Raw genomic sequence first — 25,846 nt, forward strand, 5'->3', positions numbered from 1 at the left:
AATATAAAAGAATATAATTGGGGGAGTTTATTTGGCCACTTTATCATGATATAATTTATCTATAATAAAAGTCACTAATTCTAACAGTACAATTCTATGAATTTTGGGAACCATTGCCCCCCAAAAGTCTCCTTGTGCCCTTTTGCAGTCTCCCACCCTGTGGCAGCCACTGATCTGTCATCACGATAATTTTGCCTTTAATAGAATCTCATATAAATGAAATCATACAGTAATTTGATTTCAGTAGTGGTTTGTGTCTGGCTTCTTTCATTCTGTATGACACTTTTGAGATTCATCCAGTTTGTTGTTAAATATCCTTTTATCACTGAGGTGTATTCCACTGTATAGATATACCAAAATTTGATTATGCATTCACCATTCGTGGACGTTTGGGTTGTTTCCAGATTTAAGACAGTACTATAAATAAAGCTGTACATTTACAAGTCTTTGGGTAGATTTATATTTAAATTTATGTTAGGTTAATACCTAGAAGTAGAATTGCTGGGTCATAGGATAAGTGTATGTTTAACTTTATAAGAAAAAGTCCCAAAGTAGATGCACTACTTTGCATTCCCACCAACAATATATGAGAGCTATAGTTCATTTACATTATAGCTTCCATGTAGGAATTCCTTTCTGGAGCTTCTCGGCAAATCTGCTTTTTCTAAATCCCAAGAAAAATCAGTTGATGGGGAAAATGAGGGAACAAAAGGTATTATAGTTCTGCTGTGAGAATTAAAGCGTAATAATTTGAGATAGAGATGTTACTGGTTTCAACTGAAAGTAAGAGCAAGAAACACTGAAAAGTAGAATCAAATGTTAAAGCTGATATTTTCAGGGACTAGGGCAGAAGCCTGGAGAAGAGCAGCAGTCACAATCTACTCAGTCAGTCTTACTTGCAGCTGTTCCCATGCAGCAAGTGTGTGGTCAGGGCTCTGCTGCTAATGGTGGGTTGTTCTTGCAAATATAATGTTAATAAGTTTATATATATTTATATAAATCCTGTGAGTGATGTTCCAAAAATATTACAAGTTTTGAAGGCTAGATAAGACCTTAAATTGGCAGTTTCGCTACATGATTCTGTGTAACGTTTTTGACATTGGTTGGGAGATCTGAATGTTACCTGAACACTATCCAACAAAGTTCTCCTGAATTTTTCACCATTTGATATTAGCTGTGAGTTTCAGTGCTTTGTAAATACTTGAAGAGAAGAAATGCAAGAAGTGAATGTTGTTGCAGAACACTTCAACCTGAAATCAGAAACTGGTCTAAAATCTGAAGTAAAAGCAACATAGATTTCAATGGCAAAAACAAAATCAGGGCAAGAAAACAAAATATTTTCATCATTAAAAAAAGAAACAATCCTAGAGAAATAGAAATAAAAACAAAAATAAACAAATGGACCTAATGAAACTTCAAAGCTTTTGCACAGCAAAGGAAACCATAAACAAGACAAAAAGACAACCTCAGAATGGGAGAAAATATTTGCAAATGAAGCAACTGCCAAAGGATTAATCTCTAAGATTTACAAGCAGCTCATGCAGCTCAATAACAAAAAAACAAACAACCCAATCCAAAAATGGGCGGAAGACCTCAATAGACATTTCTCCAAAGAAGATATACAGATTGCCAACAAACACAGGAAAGAATGCTCAACATCATTAATCATTAGAGAAATGCAAATCAAAACTACAATGAGGTGTCACCTCACATGGGTCAGAATGACCAGCATCAAAAAGTCTACAAACAATAAATTCTGGAGAGGGTGTGGAGAAAAGAGAACCCTCTCACACTGTTGGTGGGAATGTAAATTGATACGGCCACTATGGAGAACAGTATGGAGGTTCCTTAAAAAACTAAAAATAGAACTACCATATGACCCAGCAATCCCACTACTGGGCATATACCCTGAGAAAACCATAATTCAAAAAGAGTCATGTACCACAATGTTCATTGCAGCTCTATTTACAATAGCCAGGACATGGAAGCAACCTAAGTGTCCATCAACAGATGAATGGATAAAGAAGATGTGGCACATATATAAAATGGAATATTACTCAGCCATAAAAGGAAACAAAACTGAGTTATTTGTAGTGAGGTGGATGGACCTAGAGACTGTCATACAGAGTGAAGTAAGTCAGAAAGAGAAAAACAAATACTGTATGCTAACACATATATATGGAATCTAAAAATAAAAAATGGTTCTGAGGAACCTAGGGGCAGGACAGGAATAAAGCTGAAGATGTAGAGAATGGACATGAGGGCACGGGGAGGAAGAAGGGTAAGCTGGGACAAAGTGAGAGAGTGGTATGGACATACATACACTACCATATGTAAAATAGATAGCTAGTGGGAAGCAGCCACATAGCACAGGGAGATCAGCTCGGTGCTTTGTGTCCACCTAGAGGGGTGGGATAGGGAGGGTGGGAAGGAGAAGCAAGAGGGAGGAGATATGGGGATATATGTATATGTATAGCTGATTCACTTTGTTATACAGCAGAAACTAACACTATTGTAAAGCAATTATACTCCAATAAAGATGATAAAAAAAAAGAATAGTAGGTCATGAACCAAAAAAAAAAGGAAACAAGCTTATATGAATGACCAATGGCTAACACCCAATCTGAAGATGCTTTTGGACATACTCAACAATTCTATGAATGTCAATGCAAAATGAAATACATTTTTTTCTATGTCTGAATAGTTGTTACCAAACAAAAATCAAGACCATCAGATAATGCAATTGATACTTTGTGTGCTTTAAATTTTCATTTCTTTCAGGAGTGAAAAATTCAAATATTAAGTATGTGTGGTATTACTTTTCAAATTTTTAGATGAGTTTTATTTGGCATTTATTTTGTGTTAATGTTCCCTTCTTTTAAGGTTTTCTGTTAGCAAATGGCTGTATCAGGTTGAGATCATTTAAAAGTGTTATTAAAATCTTGTTATATTCGTTTCTAATAATAATAAACCATTTGATTTTATACTGTCATTTTCTCTGTTTAAGTGCTTGGTGCACTCAGGAGAATCCACCCCATACCTCAGTGTTTATAGCCATTATTACTGCTATGATGGTCAAGTGTAGCAGTCACTTGGGTCCCAAGGTACTTGGCTCAGCTGGTACTTCATCACAATCAGCCACAGGTTATACTATGATTAAATTGTGATGCCACTTGTCACGAATTACCAGCAACCTACTTCCCACTGGAAGGAATCTGGCTCTGGGCTCAAGCCCAAGTACACAACCAAAACCAATCCTAAAATCCCTTCTTGGAGGGTCTGTCTCCTGGAACTACTACCAGTACCAATTCTGTATCAGCCAGGGTCCAAAGAGGAGCAAGAAACTAGATGGTAACTTGAACAAGGACAGCTTAATGTAAAGAATTATCAACTATTTATAAAGAATTAACTAAAAGGGAATAAAAGAGAACTCTAAAGAGTACCATCCTCAAAGAGATGCTCTCAAAGTCTGGGATTCAGACCTTGCTGGAGAAGGTGTGTAGCAGCCCACTGGATGGTAGAGAAGTTTACTGGGTTGCCTTGGGACAGGGCTGGTTCACAATCAGTAGACTGAGGCTGGTGGGCAGGGAACTGTCTGCTGGAGTACCAATAAAATTCACCAACAAGCTGCCTTGAGTGGTAGGGATGATGTAGGGGGTGTTTTGGACTTACTAGAAAACCAGCTGGGACACTGGCTAGGCTTGCTAGAAACCCACTGGAAAACCACTTACAAAGAGATATTGCTGAAATCTGGGAAGCCTGCTGGGGTCCCCACAGAACTCATCAGGAAACTGGGAGGAATCCAGCTGGTGCATTGGTGGAACTCATGAAGCCACCTATGAGGGTGTTCCTGAACTTGCTGCTGGGACTCCCCCCACCCCCACCCCTCCCCCTCATCCCCCTCCCTACCCCTGCCCAGGTGCACTACTGAACTTGCCACTGGGTAGCTGACTGGTAGAGTGCTGCTAAAACTTACTGAGTATCTTTTTGCAGGCAGAAGCAAAAAGAAAAAGACACACTGGAACCAGGAAAAGAAGCCTCTTCTTTCTAGTATCCTTCCTGCACACTCTACCGAGGAAGCTTAACATTGTGTCAGGTGGTAAGGGAAAAATGTGACAGTATCATAAGCAGGCAAAAAGAGCAGATTTGAAGCCAAGAGGCAGTGAGTAATAAACAGGCAGACTAGTGTTCTGAGAGGTTCTATCATGAACTAGTGTTGGACTTCGTCAAATGTTTTTTCAGCACCTATTGAAAAGATCACATGTCTTTTCTAGTCTGTTACTATATTAATCTTCAAATGTTATACCAACCTTGCATTCCTCGGACAAATCCCACTTGGTCATAATGTGTTATCTTTTTTCTCTATTGCTATATATTGATTTGCTAAAATATTTAAAAGATTTTGAGTCTGTGTTCATGAAAAATTTTGATCTAGTTTTTATCTCACTTTAGAATCAGGATAATGCTCAGATCACAGAGTGAGGTTGGGAACTGTTCTAATTTTCAGAAAAGGTTATGTAGAATTGGCATTATTTCTTCTTTAAATATTTGGAACAATTCACCAGTACCTTCTGGGCCTTAAGTTACAAGTTACAAACTACAAATTTTGGAAATTTGGGAAAGTTACAAACTACAAATTTAATTTCTTTAATAGATAGAGGGCTGTTCAGTTCATCTATTTTTTCTTGAGTGAGCATTGATAGTTTTTGTCTTCCAAAGAATTTATCCATTTCATCTGAGTTGTTGAGTTTATTGGTATAAAGTTGTTTAGCATATTCCTTATTATCCACCTAACATCTGTAGGATTTTCAGTGATGCCACCTTTCCCATTCTCAACATTGTTGTTTATCACTTTTATTAATCTGAAAGAAGCAGCTTTGGATTTCACGGATTTTTCTCTATCATTTCTCTGTTTTCTAGTTTATTGATTTCTGCTCTTATCTTTATTATTTCCTTCCTGCTACTTAATTTGGGTTTACTTTGCTCTTCTTAAGGTAGAAATTTAGATCATTGATCTTTATTATTTTCTAATGTAAGTATTTAATACTATAAATTTCCCTCTAAGTACTGCTCTAGCAACATCCCACAAATTGATATGTTGTATTGATATGTGTGATACTTTGTAATTTTCCTTGTGGCTTATTCTTTAACTCACAAGTTAGTTAGAAGTGTGCTATTTAATTTCCAAATATTTGGAGATTTTCCAGATATGTTTCTATAAATGATTTCTAATTTAATTCCATTATGATCAGAGAACATATTTTGTACGATTTAAATCCTCTTAAATTTACTGACTCTTGTTTTATGGTCCAGAATATGGTCTATATTTGTAAATGTTCCACGTGCACTAGAAAAGAATGTATATCCTTGTATTATTGGGTAGTATGCTCTAACAAATAACAATTAGGTCAAGTTGGTTGAAAGTGTTATTCGTGTTATAAACTTATTGATTTTTTGCTTACTTTTTCTAAAGTGGGTATTGAAATCTTGAACTATAATTATGAAGTTTTTTCTATTTTCCTTTTAGTTCTCATTCTGGTATCATTTCCATTCCACCTAAAGAATTTCCTTTACTATTTCTTATAGTACAAGTCTGCTAGAGAAAAATTCCCTCATCCTTTTTTGTCTCAAAAATTTCTTTATTTCTCTTTATTTTTAAGGATATTTTTACTTTATATAGTTGGCATTTTTTCTTTCCAGCATCTTTAAGATGACATTTGACTGACTTCCAGTTTGTACTGTTTCTGTTGATAAGTCTGCAGTCATTCTATATTCCCCGCATGTACCTCTTTTTCTGTCTGCCTTTCACATTTTCTCTTTATCACTGGTTTTCAGCAATGAGATTATTATGTACATTGATCTTTTTTTTTTTAAATGTTTCTTCTTCTTGGGGTTTGTTGAGATTCTTTGATCTATGGGTTTATAGTTTTCATTGAATTTGCAAATATTTCAGCCACTATTTCTTCAAATATTTTTTCTGCTTCCCCCACTTTGGCTTGATAGTGTGCCATAGGTCAATATGAGCAGATCACAGTCCTGTTCTGCTTATAATCCAATGTCTGAAAACAGCTGTTATAGATATCTTGCCCAAGTTCTGGTTGTTTATGATAAGATGGTAAATCCAGTACCAGTTAGACCTTCATTGCAGAGGTAGAAGTCTCTCTGTCTCTCTCACTATTTGGTTGCTTTTAAAAAGTTCACTGTTTTACTCTTTTTCCTCTCCATGTTTGTTTGATTAGTTTATATTGCTAAGTCTTCAAGTTCACTGATCTTTTCTTTTGCAGTTCCTAATCTGCTGTTAAGCCCATCCAGTGAATTTCTGAAGTTCCATTTAGTTCTTTTTAAAAGTATACATCTTGTTTTCTCTTTATTCTGTTCATATTGTCCTTTAAATCCTTGAGCATATTTATGATAACTTTAAAATTCTTGGTATGGTCATTATCTGTGTCCCTTCTGTTTTTTTAAAAAAATTATTATTCTTTTCTTTAATCAGCTCACTTTTCTTTTATGGGTCGCATTTCCTTGTTTTTTTGTATGCCTAGTACTTTTTTATTAGACACTGGACATTGTGAGTATTATGTTATTCAGTGTCCAGATTTTGTTGACTTCCTTTAAAGAGTGTGGATTATTCCTTTCCCCCCCCCCCTTTCCTTTATTTTTACTAACAGTTAAGTTACATGCATATTCACTTGATCCTTTCGGGACTTTTTATATTTAATTTTGTTAAAATGGGCCTCAAGGAGCTTAATCTATGGTCATTTTAACCCTACTAGTAAGCCATGACCCTAACGGGGTCTCTCCACTCAGTCTGGTTAGAACTCAAATTTCTCTTGGTCCTGTGTAAGCTCTGGTATTGTTAATCTTACAGCTCACAGACAGTTCTCCGCCCTGCTACGTGAAGTCTCATCCTACACATTCTCAGCTTAGTATTCAGCAACAGACCCAAGGAGGCACCTGTGCAGTTTGCCTGAACTCCTTGTCTTCATAGTTCTTTCCTCTCTGACACCCTGTCTTACAAATTCCAAACACCTCAGACTTCTTGAACTCATATTTCATATGTCCCCTCAACTCAGAGTCTGCTAAACTCTGCCTGGGCTCTTCCTTACTGTGCTGTAGCCTCAAAAGTGCCTCCAGGAAGAAAGCTGAGGAAATTACAGGACTCCTCTGTGTGCAGTCTCCTTTCCTCTTCTCTTAGGGGTCACAGTTGTGTTTTATCTATAGTGCAATGTCTGACAACAGTAGAAGTCTCTCTTTCTCTCTTATTAATTTTGTTGTTTAAATTGTCTCAGATTTTGTCAGTGGGCACCCCATCTAGGTGGCATTTTTTTCTTTATGTTCTTCTGATATGTCCCCCAAATTTTTTAAGCATACTTTCTGATACAATTGGATATTCCAAGCTCACCTTGTACTTTCCTTGCCCCAGACAGAGAATCAGAATTTTCTCCAGGAAGAACTGGCATCTTTTTTTTTTTAATTTCCTTTTTTATAATTAATTTATTTTTATTATTTATTTATGTATTTTTGGCTGCGTTAGGTCTTTGTTGCTGTGTATGGGCTTTCTCTAGTTGTGGCGAGCAGGGGCTACTCTTCGTTGTGGTGTGCAGGCTTCTCATTGTGGTGGCTTCTCTTGTTGCAGAGCATGGGCTCTAGGCACATGGGCTTTGGTAGTTGTGGCTCACAGGCTCTAGAGCGCAGGCTCAGTAGTTGTGGCACACGGGCTCAGTTGCTCTGTGGCATGTGGGTTCTTCCCGGACCAGGGCTTGAACTCGTGTCCCCTGCATTGGCTGGCGGATTCTTAACCACTGGACCACCAGGGAAGTCCCAATCTGGCATCTTTTAGTAAAGAATTACATTTAGAGACCAGATGTGACCATTCAGTTTGCTAACTGCTACTGATGCATTAGGGCTTCTAGATTCTTGGAAGTGTTTTGGGCAGTTCAATTTTAAGTTAGGAGTTCCTGTTAGGATCTGAAGTAGCTGTAGCTGTTTGGAAACTATGAATTAAAACAAATAAATTGTAGAGCTCCTTTCTAAGGCTCCTTTCTCCCCCTCACGCTGGGGAGAAACTGCAAAACTAGGACAGTGGAAGTAAGTTAAAAAGAAGATCGAGTAAAAGTGGCAGAGGGCAGCAAAAAGTACAAGTACATATTTTTATTACCTTGCTTTAACAAGGAAGGAGGGAGCTCTAGAGCTATGAAACTAAAAATGCTACCCTGAGACACCCCATGCAGGCAAAATACCAAGTTCCTTATAAGGGGATAAAAATCAGATTGTTTTCAGACTTTTTTAAGAGCAATGCTTTATGCCAGAAAACAATTAGATAATTAAGATAGTCTGGGAAAGAAATTATGAGCCAAAAATGTCATATCCATCCAAACAAACTTTAAAGTATAAAAGCCACAGAGAAACTGCTGTAATGATCCTGTGAACCTTTCATGGAAATCTGGTAGACAACAAGCTTTAGACAACCAGAATTATTGAAGAAACAACAACATAAGGGTTGGTAGCTTGATTAAATATGTATCTACCCAAAGAATGGAGAATAAACGACGATTATAAAGGGGAAAGTACAGTACATAATGGCTGCTTGCATTGCCAATATAGATACAGATCAAGCAACAAAAAACGGTCAGAATGAGGAAAGCATATGCAAAGCAGAATGAGCTCGCTGATTACCTTATATGTGTTGGGAATAAAAAGATATTACTTCAAGTCAGATGATGGGAGAGGGAGAGGTAAGGAGGAAGAAGAAATGACTAGATAATTTTAATATTACTCATAGTAGGAACAAAAAAAAAGGGATGAGAAACACAGAGTATTATATAAAGGTACAGAGATAACCAGTAGAATAAAGATACAAATCTTCCTGAAAAGAGAGCTCAAATAAAATAGACTACATAGTGAAAGGCTTTTTATATAAAATACTTGTACATGGGTAAAATAGAAAAACATGACCAAACTGGGACTAAAGATAACAATCACATCAATAAATATAAAGTTTCACATTGGCTACAAAATAGAAAAACATGACAAAACTGAGACTAAAGATATCGATCTAATCAATAAATATATCTTCACACTGACTACAAAGTTCAACACTATTTGTAAAACAAAGAGATTCAGAAAGATAAAAGAATAAAAAGATGGACAAAGATTTATCAGGCAAATGCAAAGAAAAGAAGGCAGGAATTGCAATTCTGAAATGTGACAAGGTAGATTTATGGGAGGAAATCATAAATAAGTAGTCAGATTTTAAAACAAAATATTTTATACCATGTTAAGGAGTCTAGACTTGCAGTCAACGGGACTTTTTGAAGGATAAACTACAAATGGAAAAGAATCAGATGTGCACTTTAAAGATGGACTAGACTGAGGTGACACTGGAGTCAGGGGATACAGTTAGAATGGGGCAACGGGCCACACACTGCTTGAGTACCTACTCTAGACCAAGTGGTTTACATTTATGTTCTCACTTTAATTCTAATAATGATATCAGGTGAGCCTTATGATTCCCGTTTTATACATGGAGATTCTGAAGCTTAGGAAGATTAAGTAACCTGCCCAAGTAAACCAACTAGTAAAACACCAGAATCAAGATTTTGAAGTCAGTTTTACTTAGCTCTTTGCAACTACATAATGCTATTTGTTGTTGTTGTGGTTGTTTTTTAAAATCCAAGTAAGAAAGAGTGAGGGTCTATGGTAGTTCAGAGAGATAGGTATTTAAGAAGCATAATTAGGAAGGTTTGGTGATGAACTGGACATTGTGTGAGATTAAATAACAAGAAAAAGAAATCAAGAATTCCAGAGGCCTTATAAAAGCTAGTATCCACAATTACAAATTACTGAATTTATGAATTACAAATATACTGAAAAGTAAAACAAACCAGAATGTCCTTTTATTCCCTTTTATTGTTTACTGCTTTTATTCTTCCCCAGACCTACGCTAGTTAAACCAAGCATACATGATTTGTTATGTGTTAAAAAAAACAATGAAAGGCCAAAACTATCATTACAACAACAATCAGGTCCTATGAAAACTATTAAAGACTAGAAGAGATACACCAACATCTAGATAAAAATTCAAAGCGGATTACCACAAAGGTGGCACTGCATGCTTCCTCCTTTTTTCCTTTGGGGAAGAGGCAGATTTTAAAATTAGTAGTATCCTAATAATTAATAAAAAATATCTGTTCTCAGTGTACAGGCATTGAGAGCAAAATAGTCTTCTTACTGCATAGGCTTTAGAAATTGATTTATAGGAAAAACAACTAGTGAGCAACATGTACATTTATATTCTTAAAATTTTAAAGTCTAATGACTTTTTTAAAAAGTCAAAATATAGAATCTTCTACTTTTTCTATTTTTAAAATATAACACTTGAAAGTCCTCTGAAAATTTTTCTCTTTATCCAATTTTTTTGTTTCATTCCAATGTCCCAACTTAGTCTCCACAATTTCATATGAGATATTCTAGTGAATTATTTCTAGACATTTGATTAGTTAATTAAAGATATTTTGGCTGCATTTCTTTTATTCCATCTCATACTTACATGGAATAGTTCTCAAATAGAGATTATCTCTAATCACTTGCTGCAGTTTGTGGTCAACTGATCCTTTCTGAAACTGAAGACTCAGGTAATGTCGCAAATCTTTATTAATGACTTTGCCTACAAAAAAAACACACAAGACAAAACACATAACTGTTAGATCTCCAGTTAAATATCAATGCTAGTTAATGAATACCCTTAAACCATTTAGCCATAAATAGGAAAAAGAAATCAGAATATTTTATCCAAAACAAGATAACTGTACCAAACTATTATAGGTACTATAATTAAAATACACAACTTTAATACACAATGTAGGCATAATTTTACATGGAAGGAGAGGGAGGACGTATAAGTCACAGAACATGACAAATATCTAATGACTTTAAATACGATCTATACCCTGGTAAGTGCCAAATTCTTATCACGTCTCTAACCCTGACCGATCTCCACCAGGCTCCAAACTCATCAAACTCTCTATATATTGCAGATATATTTGGAAGTCAAATAAGCACCTCAAATTTCAGATGACCAAAACAGAACTCTTAATTCTATCCTCTCCCATTATTTTCTTCTCCTCTCGTTCTTCCTGTCTTGGAAAATTACCACCACCAATCCAACAGAACAAACACCAAACCTAGAAGTCATCCTCAATTTCTCCTTTTTACTTCTATTCCTCAACGCAATTTATTAGCAACTTTTGTCAGTTCTACCTCCAAAACATATCCCATAACTGCCCACTTCCCTCCACTTCCACTGCCACCATCTAAGCTAAGCCACCATCATTTCTCACCTGGAATTCTATAACAGCCTTCTAATCGGTTTCCGTGCATCCATTCTTGGCTCCTTCCTGCTCCCACCATTCACAAAGAAGCCAGAATGAGATTTTTAAACATAAATCAGATAATCACTATTCTGTTTAGAGCCACAAATGACTTCTTGCTGCTCTTAGAATATAATTCAAACTTCTAAACAGGCCTTAGAAAGCCCTACATGTTTCAGCTCTGGCCATCTCCGACCCAAACTCACTCACCCTTCACCCTCTCAAACTACGTTCCACCCACACTGGCCATCTTTATCATCTCTAACAGGCCAAATGGGTCCTATGCAAAACCTTCTGCCTATCACTAGATTGAACAGGCATTTTCCGTCCACTTGCTTGACTCCTAGATACAATGTGAATAAATAGGCGTGAAAGGTTGTTTTTTCTTATTTGTGGGGAAAATGGGAGATTAAAAAGAGGGATATTAGGGGTCTCAAAGAAATATTAAGCAGAAAAATAGAGGACTGCAGAAATCTGATTGCAGTGAATTTATAATAAGGGTTGAGCTTAAAATGAACATCAAAGCAATCCAAACACTGTTCATTAGACAAGGTTTCAGACAATTAGAAAAGAGCAATGCTAAATCAAAATAGATTATCTTATTGAATAAGAAATGAATAGTTGATTAAAATATACTCTTTATTTTATTTGAAACAGCATAGTTATGACCAGATTAGATAAATCAAAGGTTACTACAGATCAGTTCATTCTTTTAACTATTATTCTGTAACACAGCATTTCTAATCCCTTCTTTTGGTCTTTTCTCACATATATAAATAAACATAACCTATATGAGAGAGTATTAAAATAAGCAGGAAATCAGAGAGCTTCTAAAGTTTAGAGATAACATTCAGATCCTAAACTAATAAACATAAACCAAAAAGTCCCTGTTTTGCATTGTCAAAAATAGATGCTGAGGAAGGGGAGAAACTTGTGATCAAAGAAGAAAACCTGAAAGATATTTACAGGAATAACACAGAACAATGTGTGGTCCTAGAGGCTGCTTCTGCCAGGCAGTTCGGGGCCCCACCAACCCAACTCCAATTTAAATGGAATCATATTATTTCATTTTTTATTATATTATGGAACTTGTTCATTGCTGGGTAGAAGAAAAACCCAATTCATAATTAATACTGTACAGTCTCATTGCTTAGTGAACAAAATCATACCCAATGAGTTCATTACGTATTTTAAAAATCAGATAAGGAGTGTTTCAAATGCACTGTAATAATCAGTACACAAAAGCTTTTGTGGACTGTTACATAGGTGCTTGAAAGTATTAAGTGATGCTTGCAGAAGTTTGGTTAGGGTTTTTGACTAGACAGAGAATGCATCATTTTTTTCTATTTGAAATAAGCTATATAGGCTCCATAAAAACCTGCTATCCAATGTATTTTCAAAAACAGTTTTAATCTGGATAAAGGCTAATGCCTGTTTTATTAAAGAAGACAATCTAAATCAACACTTTTTTAATTCAAGGTTTGTCAAATTTTTTAATTTGAAGCTTTACTATAAAATATGGCATAACTCACAGAGATAACTATACAATGCTAAAAACCCACACTGGATTTTAATCTATAAAAACAACAAGACAAAGCCATAATAAAAATCATAGATCACAAATTACCACATGAGGGGGGCTCTTTTAAGGGAAAATGAAGGTAAACAACTCAATTCCTGTTTCAAGGGCCCACAAGACCTTAAGACAGAGAATCATTAAAGCGGAAAGAATTAGATTTAAAGAATAACACCTAGATTTATCAGGATGGGAACTGCACTCTATCTTCACCCTCAACTTCTATGGGGATTCTGGATGCAATGCTGAGATGAACAGTTGCAAAGAAGAGGGTGAAGTACAATTTCATAAATGGGATATTTAAAGTGCGCAACTATTCAAAGAAATCATCACACTTTTCTGAGGTTGGGGACAAAATATTACAAATATCAAGGAAATGTCAACTATAAAAGATTAACAAATTATATGGATTGGCATTCTTTAAGATTAATAATAATTAATGACAGAATATATTGGATACAGCAGTCATCATGGACTTTCTTGCTTCAAGAAACCAAAAACAACTTTCGTAAGGGGACAGAATATTATGCTTTCCACTTCAATGTGGTTCCAGGGAATTTATTTAAAAAAAAAAAAAAAGTACAAATATCCTGAATAGGGAGATGGCTGTGGAATTACCAGAAGGCCAACAGAAACATTAGCTCACAGAGACACCACTGAGATTATCTATATTATTGAATTGTATATGAACTTCCAGCTTTTGTTTAAGGAGAGTTTCACAGAAACTTGACATTTCAAGAGTATGAAAACATCTACTTGGGGTTAATGCAGTTGTTAAACAAATAAGAAAAAAGATTCTTCATAATTGCATTCTTACCCAGCCAGCCTTTGCTTTTAAGTGTTAAGATTATTCTTTGACTTTTAAGTGATTTATAAATCGAGTTGATTTATGAAACTTAAAAAGAGATCTGTAAATCTTACATACACAGCTCAGGAGGGGAAAAGTCTATAACTGAAATCTCAATCATATGAATAAATCCAGGCACTCAAGTTTCAATATATAAATCCTCAGTCAAAAGAACTCATAACTCAAATTCATGCTTTCTGAGTGTATGCCAATTAATATTCACTACCATTTCTCTTTAAGGAATCAGTATATAGAATCACTGGTTATTATTTAGGTAAACATTGTGGCATGCTGGCATAGGTGTGGTCATGCAAGCAGCTGTAAACCAACCCAATTGCCAACATTTCATTGTCTTTTCTGTAAGGGTAGTCTAGGAGACTTTGTCAACCACTTGCCAAAGTCAAGATATGACATGTCTTTACTACTGTCTAATCCAGTAGTAATTATACAATTGAAAAGAAGAAAAACATAAGGTCAGTTTGGCATGTCTTGTTCTTATACATTCACGTTGATTCATGGAGACCACCCCTTTCTTTTCTAAACACTTTCAATATTTTATTAGTTTTATCTTTTACAATCTCTTCCAATGTTGTCGCAGTTTAAACTTAGGGAAGTGGATTTGCGTTTTTCTCAATCTATGCCTTTTTGGAAACTGCGACATTTGTCTTGCCTCAGTCTCCTGGTACTTCCCACATTCTCCGCGATTTCACAAAGAATATCGACAATAACCCTGAGATCATACCTGAGAGTCCCTTTAACTCCTGGGGGGCAATTCAGCTGAGTCTTGAAAACTTAATTTCATTTAAAGTGAATAATACTCTTATGATCTCATCTTTTTAAAATTTAATTTCCCTCATTTGAGGTTGTTTGTTTTATCTTTTACTGTTGGAAAAGTAATTCTTCCAGTTCAAGACTATGGAAGCAAAGTAAGAATGGTACAGAACTGATATCTGCCTGTAAACTGCTACCAATAACGTCTTCTCACAGTAAGTCTACATCTTCCTTCTCACTGCTCTTGCTTCAAACACAACCTTAAAAGCTCTTTGAGCTCTATGAAGTATCTAAACTCCTTCTGAGCTTTGGCCAATAGTAAAGGAAATTCTTCAATGTTTATTTTTTACAGTCTACTTAGCACTGTACAAATGTGACTGCGTTCCATCCAATTATCAATCACATACATCTTTTAAAAATCCTGAGCTGCTCAGAACATTCTTTGTACCCATAAGAATTTCGTCACATAACTTTTCTTTTAGAAATCTCTAGTCTTGGAACCACACCTATAGATGTCATAAACTTAAAAAAAAAAAATCTGTTTTCCTCAAAGGCAAAGTACGGGCATAATCACGTCCCACTTTTCTTCCTTACTATGATGACTGTAAATAGCCTGGTGAAGTTCCCCAGCAAACTGTTCAATCTAACTAGTTCAACACAACTGATGTTACTAACTAGTCATTTCCCATTAGACATAGACTCAGAAGAGCATTGCATTTTATTGCTTCCTCTACATCCTGAGCTCCATGAAACTAGTGAAAAAGATATACATAAGCGTAACTCCAAACTGGCTCCTTGGTTCAAGGCAGGAGTTCCCTAAGACAAAATAAACCAAACTGCAGTCCACTTGTTTGTGAAACTGTAAATGGTATTTGAACAAGGCTTTTCTAGATAATCAGTATCTACACATTTCAAAGTAAAATATATTCTGTGGCACAAAAGTTATTTAAAATATCTTATACAGTTGTTAAACATAAAAGTTTGTCAGCTATCTTAGGACCAAGGTCATGGTTTGTTTTTACAGATTTAGTGCCAGGATCGAGCACACAGAACAAATGAGTCAGCTTAATTTTGTATCTTTAATTGTTCATTTCACCCTCTACATCATCTAATGCAGGAAATTTTAGAATGCTCACTTAACTGATACAGTATTCTTTGTATATACAAAACTATATATATATATATATATATATATATATATATATATATATATATATTTTTTTTTTTTTTTTTTTTTTTTGCGGTACGCGGGCCTCTCACTGTTGTGGCCTCTCCCGTTGCGGAGCACAGGCTCCGGACGCGCAGGCTCAGCGGCCATGGCTCACGGGCTCAGCCACTCCACGGCATGTGGGATCTTCCCGGACCGGGGCACGAACCCGTGTCCCCTGCATCGGTAGGCAGACTCTCAACCACTGCGCCACCAGGGAAGCCCTATATAAAACTTTACTTTAAACTGTTTCTTAAACGATGAAATTAACTTTATTTGGACTCTGTCAAAATGCTACAGTAAATTCTTCATTGACACAGCAAGCTCTACGTCTTTAAAAGTAAGTTTTAATTACAGCTTTTATGCCAATTCCTCAAATTCTGTTCATCAGAACACTGATGACTAGGACTGCTATTTTATAATAATAATTATTATATTGTACATATATGCTATATGTTTTCACTCATTTCTCATGGAAAGCTTTAAGGTAGATATTATTATTCCCATTTTATAGGTAAGGAGCTGAGGTACAGAGAGGTTAAGTAACTCGGCCAAGGTTGTATCACTGAAAGTAGCAGACCTGGGATCTGAACCCAGTTAATCTGGCTCCAGAACCTGCACTATAAGCACTGTGCTAGAATACCTCCCTCCCTTCTTCCCTCCTTCCCTCCCTCCTTTCCATGAATTTCTTCTCTTGCTTAAGCTTACAAGAAAACAAGCTTAGAACACCATCTTTCATAAGAGCCCACCCTTCTATGAAAGTTACATCTATCGTGTAAAAAAAGATTTACTGAGTCCTGAATAGTAGGCTCTTGCGGGTAAAGCAGTGAATGAGAGTGCACCCAACTGAACTAAAAGTCTCACAGGGAAGATGAACACTGAGAAAGAAATTTCAAACTCGAGAGCATTATGAAAGAGAAGCATAGAGCACTGTGGGAATCTATAATCTGGATCCTAAGTCTAGGGAGTCTAGGGAGCCGTCAGTGAGTAATCACACTGGAGCTGAAACCTGAAGGATAAATAGAAGCCAACTAGACAAAAAAAAAAAAAGGTGGGGGGATTGGTAGAGGGAGTGGTACATGCGAAGGCACTTACTTGAGGTGGGAAAGAACACAGTGCTGACAGGAACTGAGAGAAATCCAGTATAGCTGGTTCTTAGGAAGTGAGGAAGAGTTCACACAAGCTGAGACAAGAGTTCCAAGGGCCAGTGGGTTGAGTAGAACCTTGTGACAATAATTTAAAAGAACTTCAACTAACTCAGGTATGACACCAAGGACCTTCATAATTGCTATAAGCTAGCAACTATGGATATATTCTTACTGGTCACATCTATATTTCATATTTGTGTTCAAATGCCACCTTGTTATTTCTATTCAGTCTTTTATCTGTAAGAGGATTTTCAAGGTGTAAGAGGATATTCAAGGTTATAAACTTAGACAACCCCTATCAATATAACTCTTTAAGTGTTCCACTCTCATTATAGGCAAGTGGAACCGAATGAATTTTTTAAATAATTTATATAACTAAATTCTTATTCTGTCCCAAATTTGAAAAGCACTAAATCTTCTGGAATCTCTTGAGCCACTTAGTGTTTAAAACTGGCCAGTTTTCAGTATTCTTCTGAGTTACAGTGTGAAGAAACACAGACTGAAGCGATCAAGCGGTGTTGCTGTCTTCCACAGAATCCTGCTGCCACCTCACCAGTCAGGAGAAAGTCTCCTGCTAACAGAGGTCACGTTCTTTTTTTTTTTCCCCCTCAGGCTTTTAAGATATTATTGACATAAAATATACACATAAGTTTAAGCTATGCATGCAACGATTTGATACATGTATATATTGTTAAACAATTACCATAGTTAAGGTCAGTTTGTAACCCCATCCTTTCACATAATTACCATTTTATGTATGTGTGGAGATAGCACTTAAGATCTACTCTAACATCTTTCATGTATATCATCTGGTATGACAGTCATCACACTGTACATTAAAACCCCAGAACTCATCCACCTTAGAGCTGTATGTTTGTACCCTTTGACCAACATCTCCCCATTTCCCCCACACCTAGCCCCTGAAGAAAATGCACCATTCTGCTCTTTATTTCTATGAGAATATGAGTTTCTATTTCTATCTCTATTACATTCCACATGTAAATGAGAAGAAACAGTATTTGTCTTTGTCTGCTGGAGGTCACATTCCTTGTCTCTATTACAAATTAGGGAGTAGTACATATTAAAATGAGTGTCCATTCTCCACTGATTCCTGGAAGCAGCTATCATAAACACATTGGTCAGATTTCATCTACTGCCCTGGGTCCTACATCACTGGCAGTTTAAGGCCAAGTCTGCTGCTGCACATCTGGTCCTTTCCCAGCACACCCTAGAAATGTTTTCTCCCTCCCTCCTTTCTCTCCGTCCTTTCTTCCTTCCCTCCCTTCCTTGATTATTATTTTTAATGCATTTACCATCAGAAGAACTGGAAGCATAGCTAAAGTAAGAACTCTTTGGTTTAGGTAATCTGAAAAATCCCTGAACTACACCAAACTAAATATACCCATCCCTAAAAGCCTAACACTGTTTACTACATGTAGAATTCAATATTAATGCAGCACTGAAATTGCTTCATTATATTCAAATTATGTGTAAACAAAACCCATTATCATGCTGTATACTTTTTTTTGAAAGTTTTTTATGGTTTTTATTTGCTTAAATAAAGCAAGTATTTCTGTGTAGAATGTATTTGCAAGTAACAATCATTTCTCTAAAAAATTCTGATGCATGGCCAGGAATCCAAGTTATAAATATTATAAAAAGTTGGTGGCCCAGAGAATGCTGTTGTATCTATATTTGTTCTTACTTCTGAGGCAACTACCCCAGTCCTGCTAACACCCTGCCCTACCCTCTAACCTCCACACTCAACTCTTTCCCCTGCTGGTTTCAGTTTTGTGTCTACTCCACCTGGAGACTCACAGTGTTGTATACACATAAATACCGTTAGGGCAAAAGGCCTGCACATTGACCACCTGTTCACCTGCTCTTTGAAGCCAACACCCAGGCAGAACGCTGAAGTCCACATTAAGGAACTTCTGTTTTCATCTCTCCTCCCCGCTCGTTCTTACTACAAACAATGGGGTACATGTTGGCCTCCCTCACTGGATCTTAAGCCTGTGTGAAGCCAGGAACTATGTTTCGTTCATCTCTGTATCTACCCTCCAAAATACCTAGCACAGCTCTGAGTAAACACTCGCTTAAACACACCAAAATGATACTTGATAATGTGATTGCTATACTGACAGTTTTAAATGGAATTCATCTCCGACAAACACGTTTACTATAATCCTCACAGAAATCCCTTCATTAACCAGCACTGTTAAAAGTAAGTTTTGATTATAACAATGTGGTCAAACGCTCATAAGGTATTTTAAGTGAAAAGAGCAGGTCACAAAACAGAATATTCAGTGTGACCCCCAAATTGTAACATACCTGAGGATATGCAAATATTTTAAATGTAAGGGTCATACATAAACTCATACTTAAACATTAGCAATACTTAAAACATTATTGCAGGTATAATTATTGGGTGATTTAAAAAAACTTTTATCTTCATGGTTTTTGTATTTTCAAATTTTCTACAGTGATCATCTATTACTATAATGAGAAAAAACTTTTAAAAACTAGAAACCACATTTTCAAAAACTTTGCCCTTCAAAGGTCATTCGTGGAAAAGGAAGCCTGACCCAGTGGAGCATTATGACAAAAAACTTGCAAAAGTTCTATGTAAAAGCTGATACTATTTGTCTAGGTTTTCCTTTAATCATTTGTTTTTAATAAGTAGTATTTTCCCCATACCGAGGTTAAATTCCAACCATTTTGCTTTTAACTGAAACTCTCAATTGATAAATAAGCTATAGAATATTCAAATCTACATTTGAAAAGTAAGATGAAAATCACAATTCTAGAAAAGACACAACAAAATCACCACAATTTTCCCTTTAAAAGTCATGCATCAGAAAGAGCAAAGTAAGATGAACCTTCCTAGCAGAAAACAGTAGAAAAAATAAGAAATCATCAAATGTGGGTCTTTTTCTTTTCAAAGCTTTTATTTGATGGGATCATGTAGATTTAGTTCTTAAAAACAGTTTTTCTAAAATGCTATCCTGAGTCTATTTACAATTTTTTCTTTGTGGCACTCACATCAGGAATCATTAGCAAACCTGTCAGAATGCCAGATAACCAGTGCTGGATGGCACACGGAAATCTGAATCATAGTATTAATGCTTCATCCTTTTGACAAGAGGGTACAAAGCCCTCTATTGTGCCTTGTCATTTTCCCTGAAAACAGAAAACTGGGTTTTCTGCAAATCAAAGTTATATGCTTCAGCAGAATGTCCAGGACTTGAGGTAGAAGATCTGTTACTGATATTTCATTGTAGCAGCTAATAAAAAGATAGCTGAAAGGGAATACAGATGTGCTTGATTAGAAGTCTGAGTGGAAAAAAAAATGACTATTACAGAATTCAGACTGCATTTTAAGATGCATCATTATGTAAACAATCTCAACTTCTAGGTTCAGGCAGTAGGCTGATATAATTAACCACTATTAAAAAAGGAATTTAATAGCTTCTTTTTCTCTGATATCTTTTAAAAATAGAAATTTATCCCAAGCCTTAGAAATTTTCCAAAGTAGATAGTTTAAAGGTCCTAAAAACTATATTACACATCAAAACTGATCTGACTCCAGGGAGAGTCAACATTCGTTAAAAAATAATTTGTTATTTCCCATCTTCATTTCTAATCTCTGTGTTTCATCAGGAACATATTTAAAAGGATTTCTTTATCATCCTTACAAAAAATGTCAAAATTTCAAAGAAACATTTTTAGAGATAAATGGCCATTTCTATGTATATCCCCCTATTCAGATTCCTCCACTAAAAACCATTCCCCCCCCCCACTCACCTCAACTATAAGTCTGAGTGAATCAGGACGTTTCAGAAAATGTCAACGTAAATGAAAGTGTCAGAAGATCTCCAGTCTCCCATTTCCCTTTAAAGGGTCTTAACAAACAAAAGAATACCAGCAAAAAAGAAAAAAAAAAGAGGGAGGGCAGGAAAGAAAGAGGGATGGGAGGGAGGAAGGGTGAGATGGAAGGAAGGAAGGAAGGAAGGGAGGGAGGGAGGGAGGGAGGGAGGGAGGGAGGGTAGGAAGAAGGAAGGAATCTGTACCCCTAAACTAAACCAATAGCAAGGAAAGAATCTATTTCAAAAGACAATGGGAATTTCTATAAATTCCAATATCAATTAGTGAGAACTAAGAAACTGCAAAGTAAGAACCACAATCAAGGGTACCAAATGGCCTTACTAGCTTGATAGTCTGAATTTAGGTTTAAGAACTGAAAGGGAGTCTTCTGGGCAACATGGCAATATAAGTCACTTTTACAAAAGGCTCTCTAGTACAGAACAAAATGAGGAGAAATAATCAAAAATAGAAGGAAAAAAAGAGTTAATCTCTGTCCATCAAATATCAACTCCAAAGAATACAAAACAATTTAGACTACACTGAGAAAATGCCCGAAGCTGACATACAACACCCTAGCTCATAAACATAGCACATTTTGCAGACTCTGAGTACAAAATATTGATACATGTTGAATGTATATGTTGATCTACAAAACAAAAGGTATATAAGTTGCTGTTCCCAATCCCTAGGAGAGGAGATAGAAGCGTTCAGACAGAAATAGTGACAAAACTCCCATAAAGTAGCTGCCTTTGGCACTAACCCCCTACACCTCCTCGGACATCAGAAAAACTAAACAGAGGCTATATGCCTCTACATCAAGCTGGAGAGTTTATGCGCTAATGGTAACAGTAAGTGGTACCCAGGTAAATAGGAAAAGTAGTCAAGAAAGAGCATTAATGAGTTTAAGCAAGGTAACAAAATTAGACTGGCATATTAAAAAGCTAACGTCTCTGTGTGTAGAATAAACAGAGGAGGGAGCCAAGAATAGCTATGGGCATGTAGTTAAAATGTGAGGGCCGGGTCGAGCCGCTGGTTAGGAAGCGGCTGCAGCTGGCCCGAGCTTCTGAGGCTTACAGGCCGAATGAACAACTGGTTGGTGCTTAGACCCCTGCCGCAGCGGCGGGTCCCTCCACGTGCTTTCGGCGGCGACATGGAGCTGGAGGAGTTGGGGATCCGAGAGGAATGTGGCATGTTCGGATGCATCGCCTCAGGAGAGTGGCCCACGCAGCTAGATGTGCCGCATGTGATCACTCTGGGACTCGTGGGGCTGCAGCACCGGGGTCAGGAGAGTGCTGGTATTGTGACCAGTGATGGGAATTCGATACCAACATTCAAAACACACAAGGGAACGGGTGATTTACAAGAGTAAATCACGTCTTTACTGAAGACAATTTGAAGAAATTATATACTTCAAATCTTGGAATTGGACACACGAGGTACGCCACTACAGGAAACTGTGAATTAGAAAATTGCCCGCCCTTTGTTGCTGAAACACTTCATGGGAAAATAACTGTGGCGCATAATGGCGAATTGGTAAATGCTGCTCGCTTAAGGAAAAAGCTTCTGCGTCACGGTATTGGTCTGTCAACAAGTTCTGATAGCGAAATGATCACCCAGTTACTGGCGTATACCCCTCCTCAGGAACAAGATGACACCCCAGACTGGGTGGCAAGGATTAAAAACTTAATGAAGGAAGCACCCACGGCATACTCTCTGACTATAATGCACAGAGATGTGATTTATGCGGTACGAGATCATTACGGAAATCGTCCTCTGTGCATTGGTCGTCTTATTCCTGTATCTGATATAAATGACAAAGAAAAAAAAATCTTCAGAAACAGAAGGATGGGTGGTGTCTTCAGAATCTTGTAGCTTTTTATCTTTGGTGCAAGATATTACCGTGAAATCTTGCCTGGAGAAATTGTGGAAATATCCAGACATAATTTCCAAACTCTTGATATTATACCAAGGTCTGAAGGAAACCCAATGGCTTTCTGTATCTTTGAATATGTTTATTTTGCAAGACCAGATAGTATATTTGAAGACCAAATGGTTTACACAGTAAGATACCGTTGTGGTCTGCAGCTGGCAATTGAAGCCCCTGTGGATGCGGATTTACTTAGCACTGTCCCGGAATCTGCTACGCCTGCTGCCCTTGGTTACGCAGCAAAGTGTGGGCTTCCGTATGTGGAGGTGCTATGTAAAAACCGGTATGTAGGAAGAACATTCATTCAGCCAAACATGAGGTTAAGACAACTTGGTGTTGCGAAAAAATTTGGAGTATTGTCAGACAACTTTAAAGGCAAAAGAATTGTTCTTGTAGATGATTCAATTGTGAGAGGCAATACCATTTCACCCATAATCAAATTGCTCAAAGAATCTGGTGCAAAAGAGGTACACATTCGCGTAGCTTCACCACCAATTAGATATCCATGCTTCATGGGAATAAACATACCAACAAAAGAAGAGCTTATTGCCAATAAACCAGAATTTGAGCATATCTCAGATCATCTAGGAGCAAACAGTGCTGTGTATCTGTCAGTAGAAGGACTGGTTTCATCTGTACAAGAAGGGAAAACATTTAAAAAACAGAAAGTGAAAAGGCAAGATATTATGGTTCAAGAAAATGGAAATGGTCTGGAATGTTTTGAAAAGAACGATCATTGTACAGCTTGTCTGACTGGAAAATACCCTGTGGAACTGGAATGGTAGGTGCTAGGGGCAGACACGATGTTTCAAAACACAAAGTTAGTGGAGAAGTTATAGTGGTTACACCTCCATTTACTGTTACTCAGTACAGTGTGAAATGCCACATGCTTGTGTTATAAGTTTTGAGATTTTTTTCTGAAAAGGGTACCAAAGTGCTATGATTTCTTTAGTAATCCTAGATAAATATTTTGGTATTATCTAGGAAATTGGATGATCCTTTCAGTTTTATTTAATAGTTTAGTACTTTTATTTTTAGAAATCATATACATTTAACTTCAGATCATCAACAGTAATGCAACGAATCGGTAAATTTCTGTTTAAGAGAGGACTGCCAGGTACTCTACTCTCCCACAGGTTCTTAGAGAATTTTGTGGAATGTTTGAGAGTTATGGAAATTCAGTTATGGAATATTTTCATAATTGAACCTTGCTAATTACATATAATACAACAATATGTGGTATTCTTTTTTTTTTTTTTGCTCAAGCATTGGCTAGCCTTTTTCACCTGGTCAGAGAAGGCAGGTGATCAGTGGCATTTGCCAGGTCCATGCTTTAAAGAGTTTGCAAGAGGTTAGACTAAGGTGTTGTGATGCAAACAGGACATGTGAGTTAAGTATAACATTCCATGCAAACCTTGAATCCATTATATCCCAAAGTTACCTAGCATCAAGAGTTCTCTTTAAAAAAAACAAGACAGAAGAAACACCTTTTTGTGCCTCACTTTCCCCACCTGTGCAATGAGGTGCTTATATTACTAAATTAAATAACTTGCAGCAGTTATTTTGGTGGTTAGAGCCATCATTCCACCCCTCAGTTTTAAGACAGTGCATGATTATTAGCTTTTGAAATGTTGGCCACTGGTCTGCAATTGAGATTTCAAGAGGGAGACATACAGCAGTAATTTGCAACCTATCTTTGAGATGCTCTGAGAATGACTGTAAAAACATGGCTGTGCAAAATATTTTCCTACATTTGACTAGAAAGTATGATCCATACTACGTAGTGCCCTTATAGTAGAAGCCCAGCAAGTAACCTGGTACATTTGAAGTAAAAAATAATTTTTTAGATTCTAACAAATCTTTTATCCTTAATTTGATTATATGCTTTTTTAATGAAGTGCTTGATCACTTGCAAATATACTGTGTATGCAATGAGATGATCAAGTAGAAACATTGTAGGGGCCAATTTTACGGAACAAGGAGACAACAACTTTTTTCACTTAGCATGCTCATCTGATTCCGAGCATCAACGTATCACTTTTTCTACTTTGTTTTATTGGGATCTAATGAATTAGATTTTTAAGGTTTTTGTTTGTTTGTTTGCTTTTTAACATCTGAGATTTAGAACTTTAAAATGACTTGCCCTCAACCCTTGTTTATGTAAGATTTTTAAAACATAAAAGTGTTTGTTTCTGTGTTATTACCATGAATTGGTGTACCTAGTGTCCAAATCCACCTATAATTGTAATATTTATTAATAACCATAATCTTTTGTCTTCATTTGGTATTTAGTCTCATGTGTTGTATCATGGCAGGCCAAGAGAAAACGTTGACAGCTCTTTAAGCTCATGTGCAGAGGGCAGCAGTGGGTCAGATAACCCTGTGGTGGTACCACAAGCAAACTGGCATCTGAATAAAGCCCTGGGACCATTTGTGTGTATAGCCTCTTGCCTTAAATGTATTCCTCATGGCAGCATATGGAGGAGGCAAGACCTTATGGGTCAGTTTTGAACCAGTCTTACTTTGATTTTTTTAAAAACAAGAGACTCAGGGAAAGTACTAAACCAAAATCTCTGATTTGACTTTTGTGTTTTCCATAGTTTTTATTTTGTTTTATTGAGATGCTTTTATAAAGGAAAATGGTACTGTGACAGTTTGGTAATTCTACAAATTTCTTACTCTTTCTCCATCATGGCCTTTTATTTCACAAGTTTCTGAAGTGTGAATTACAATTTTATACCAGTGTAATCTCAAATGTTGTTTAACTGCTTTAAATTTTTATAGGTATTGTAAACTGCAGAGCAAATGAGAAATGTGTTTTCACAGGATCTATATTGTGAACTAAACTAAGCCTACTTTTTGTGACTTCCTTGTGATGCGTTGGTGACAAATATATGTAATGAGTACATTTAAAAAAAAAAAAAAGTGAGGGCCACTGTCCAGGTGAGAGATGATTTAGATCAGTAATGGGAATAGAGGAGCAGATGGATTTGAGATTCACTGTATATGCCCATATATAAGTAAAGTTTTTCAATACCAAACACTGTCTTTACAAGAGGAAGTTGTCTTATATTTGAACCTTACAAAGTCTCAGATTACAGAATGATTTATAAGTTATTTTATTTTGAAAAAATACA

General features: G+C 36.4%; 1 protein-coding gene and 1 pseudogene across 5 annotated transcripts in view; one reads left to right on the forward strand and one right to left on the reverse strand.

Annotated features, from left to right (window-relative positions):
* The window catches only part of MAGI3 (membrane associated guanylate kinase, WW and PDZ domain containing 3), a 267,622-nt gene that overhangs the window by 94,293 nt on the left and 147,483 nt on the right, over positions 1-25,846 (reverse strand). For 4 of the 5 annotated variants that reach the window (XM_033861658.2, XM_033861654.2, XM_073809429.1 and 1 more), the window contains exon 2: positions 10,550-10,666. In XM_033861658.2, the coding sequence (XP_033717549.1) occupies positions 10,550-10,666 (117 nt within the window). Of the gene's footprint in view, positions 1-10,549; positions 10,669-25,846 lie in introns of those variants that run through there. The other variant, XM_033861659.2, reaches the window with a different exon arrangement.
* On the forward strand, positions 21,807-23,509 carry LOC117313318 (amidophosphoribosyltransferase pseudogene; annotated as a pseudogene).

Source organism: Tursiops truncatus, chromosome 1 (genome assembly GCF_011762595.2).
Source record: "Tursiops truncatus isolate mTurTru1 chromosome 1, mTurTru1.mat.Y, whole genome shotgun sequence".
NCBI classification, from domain to species: Eukaryota; Metazoa; Chordata; class Mammalia; order Artiodactyla; family Delphinidae; genus Tursiops; species Tursiops truncatus.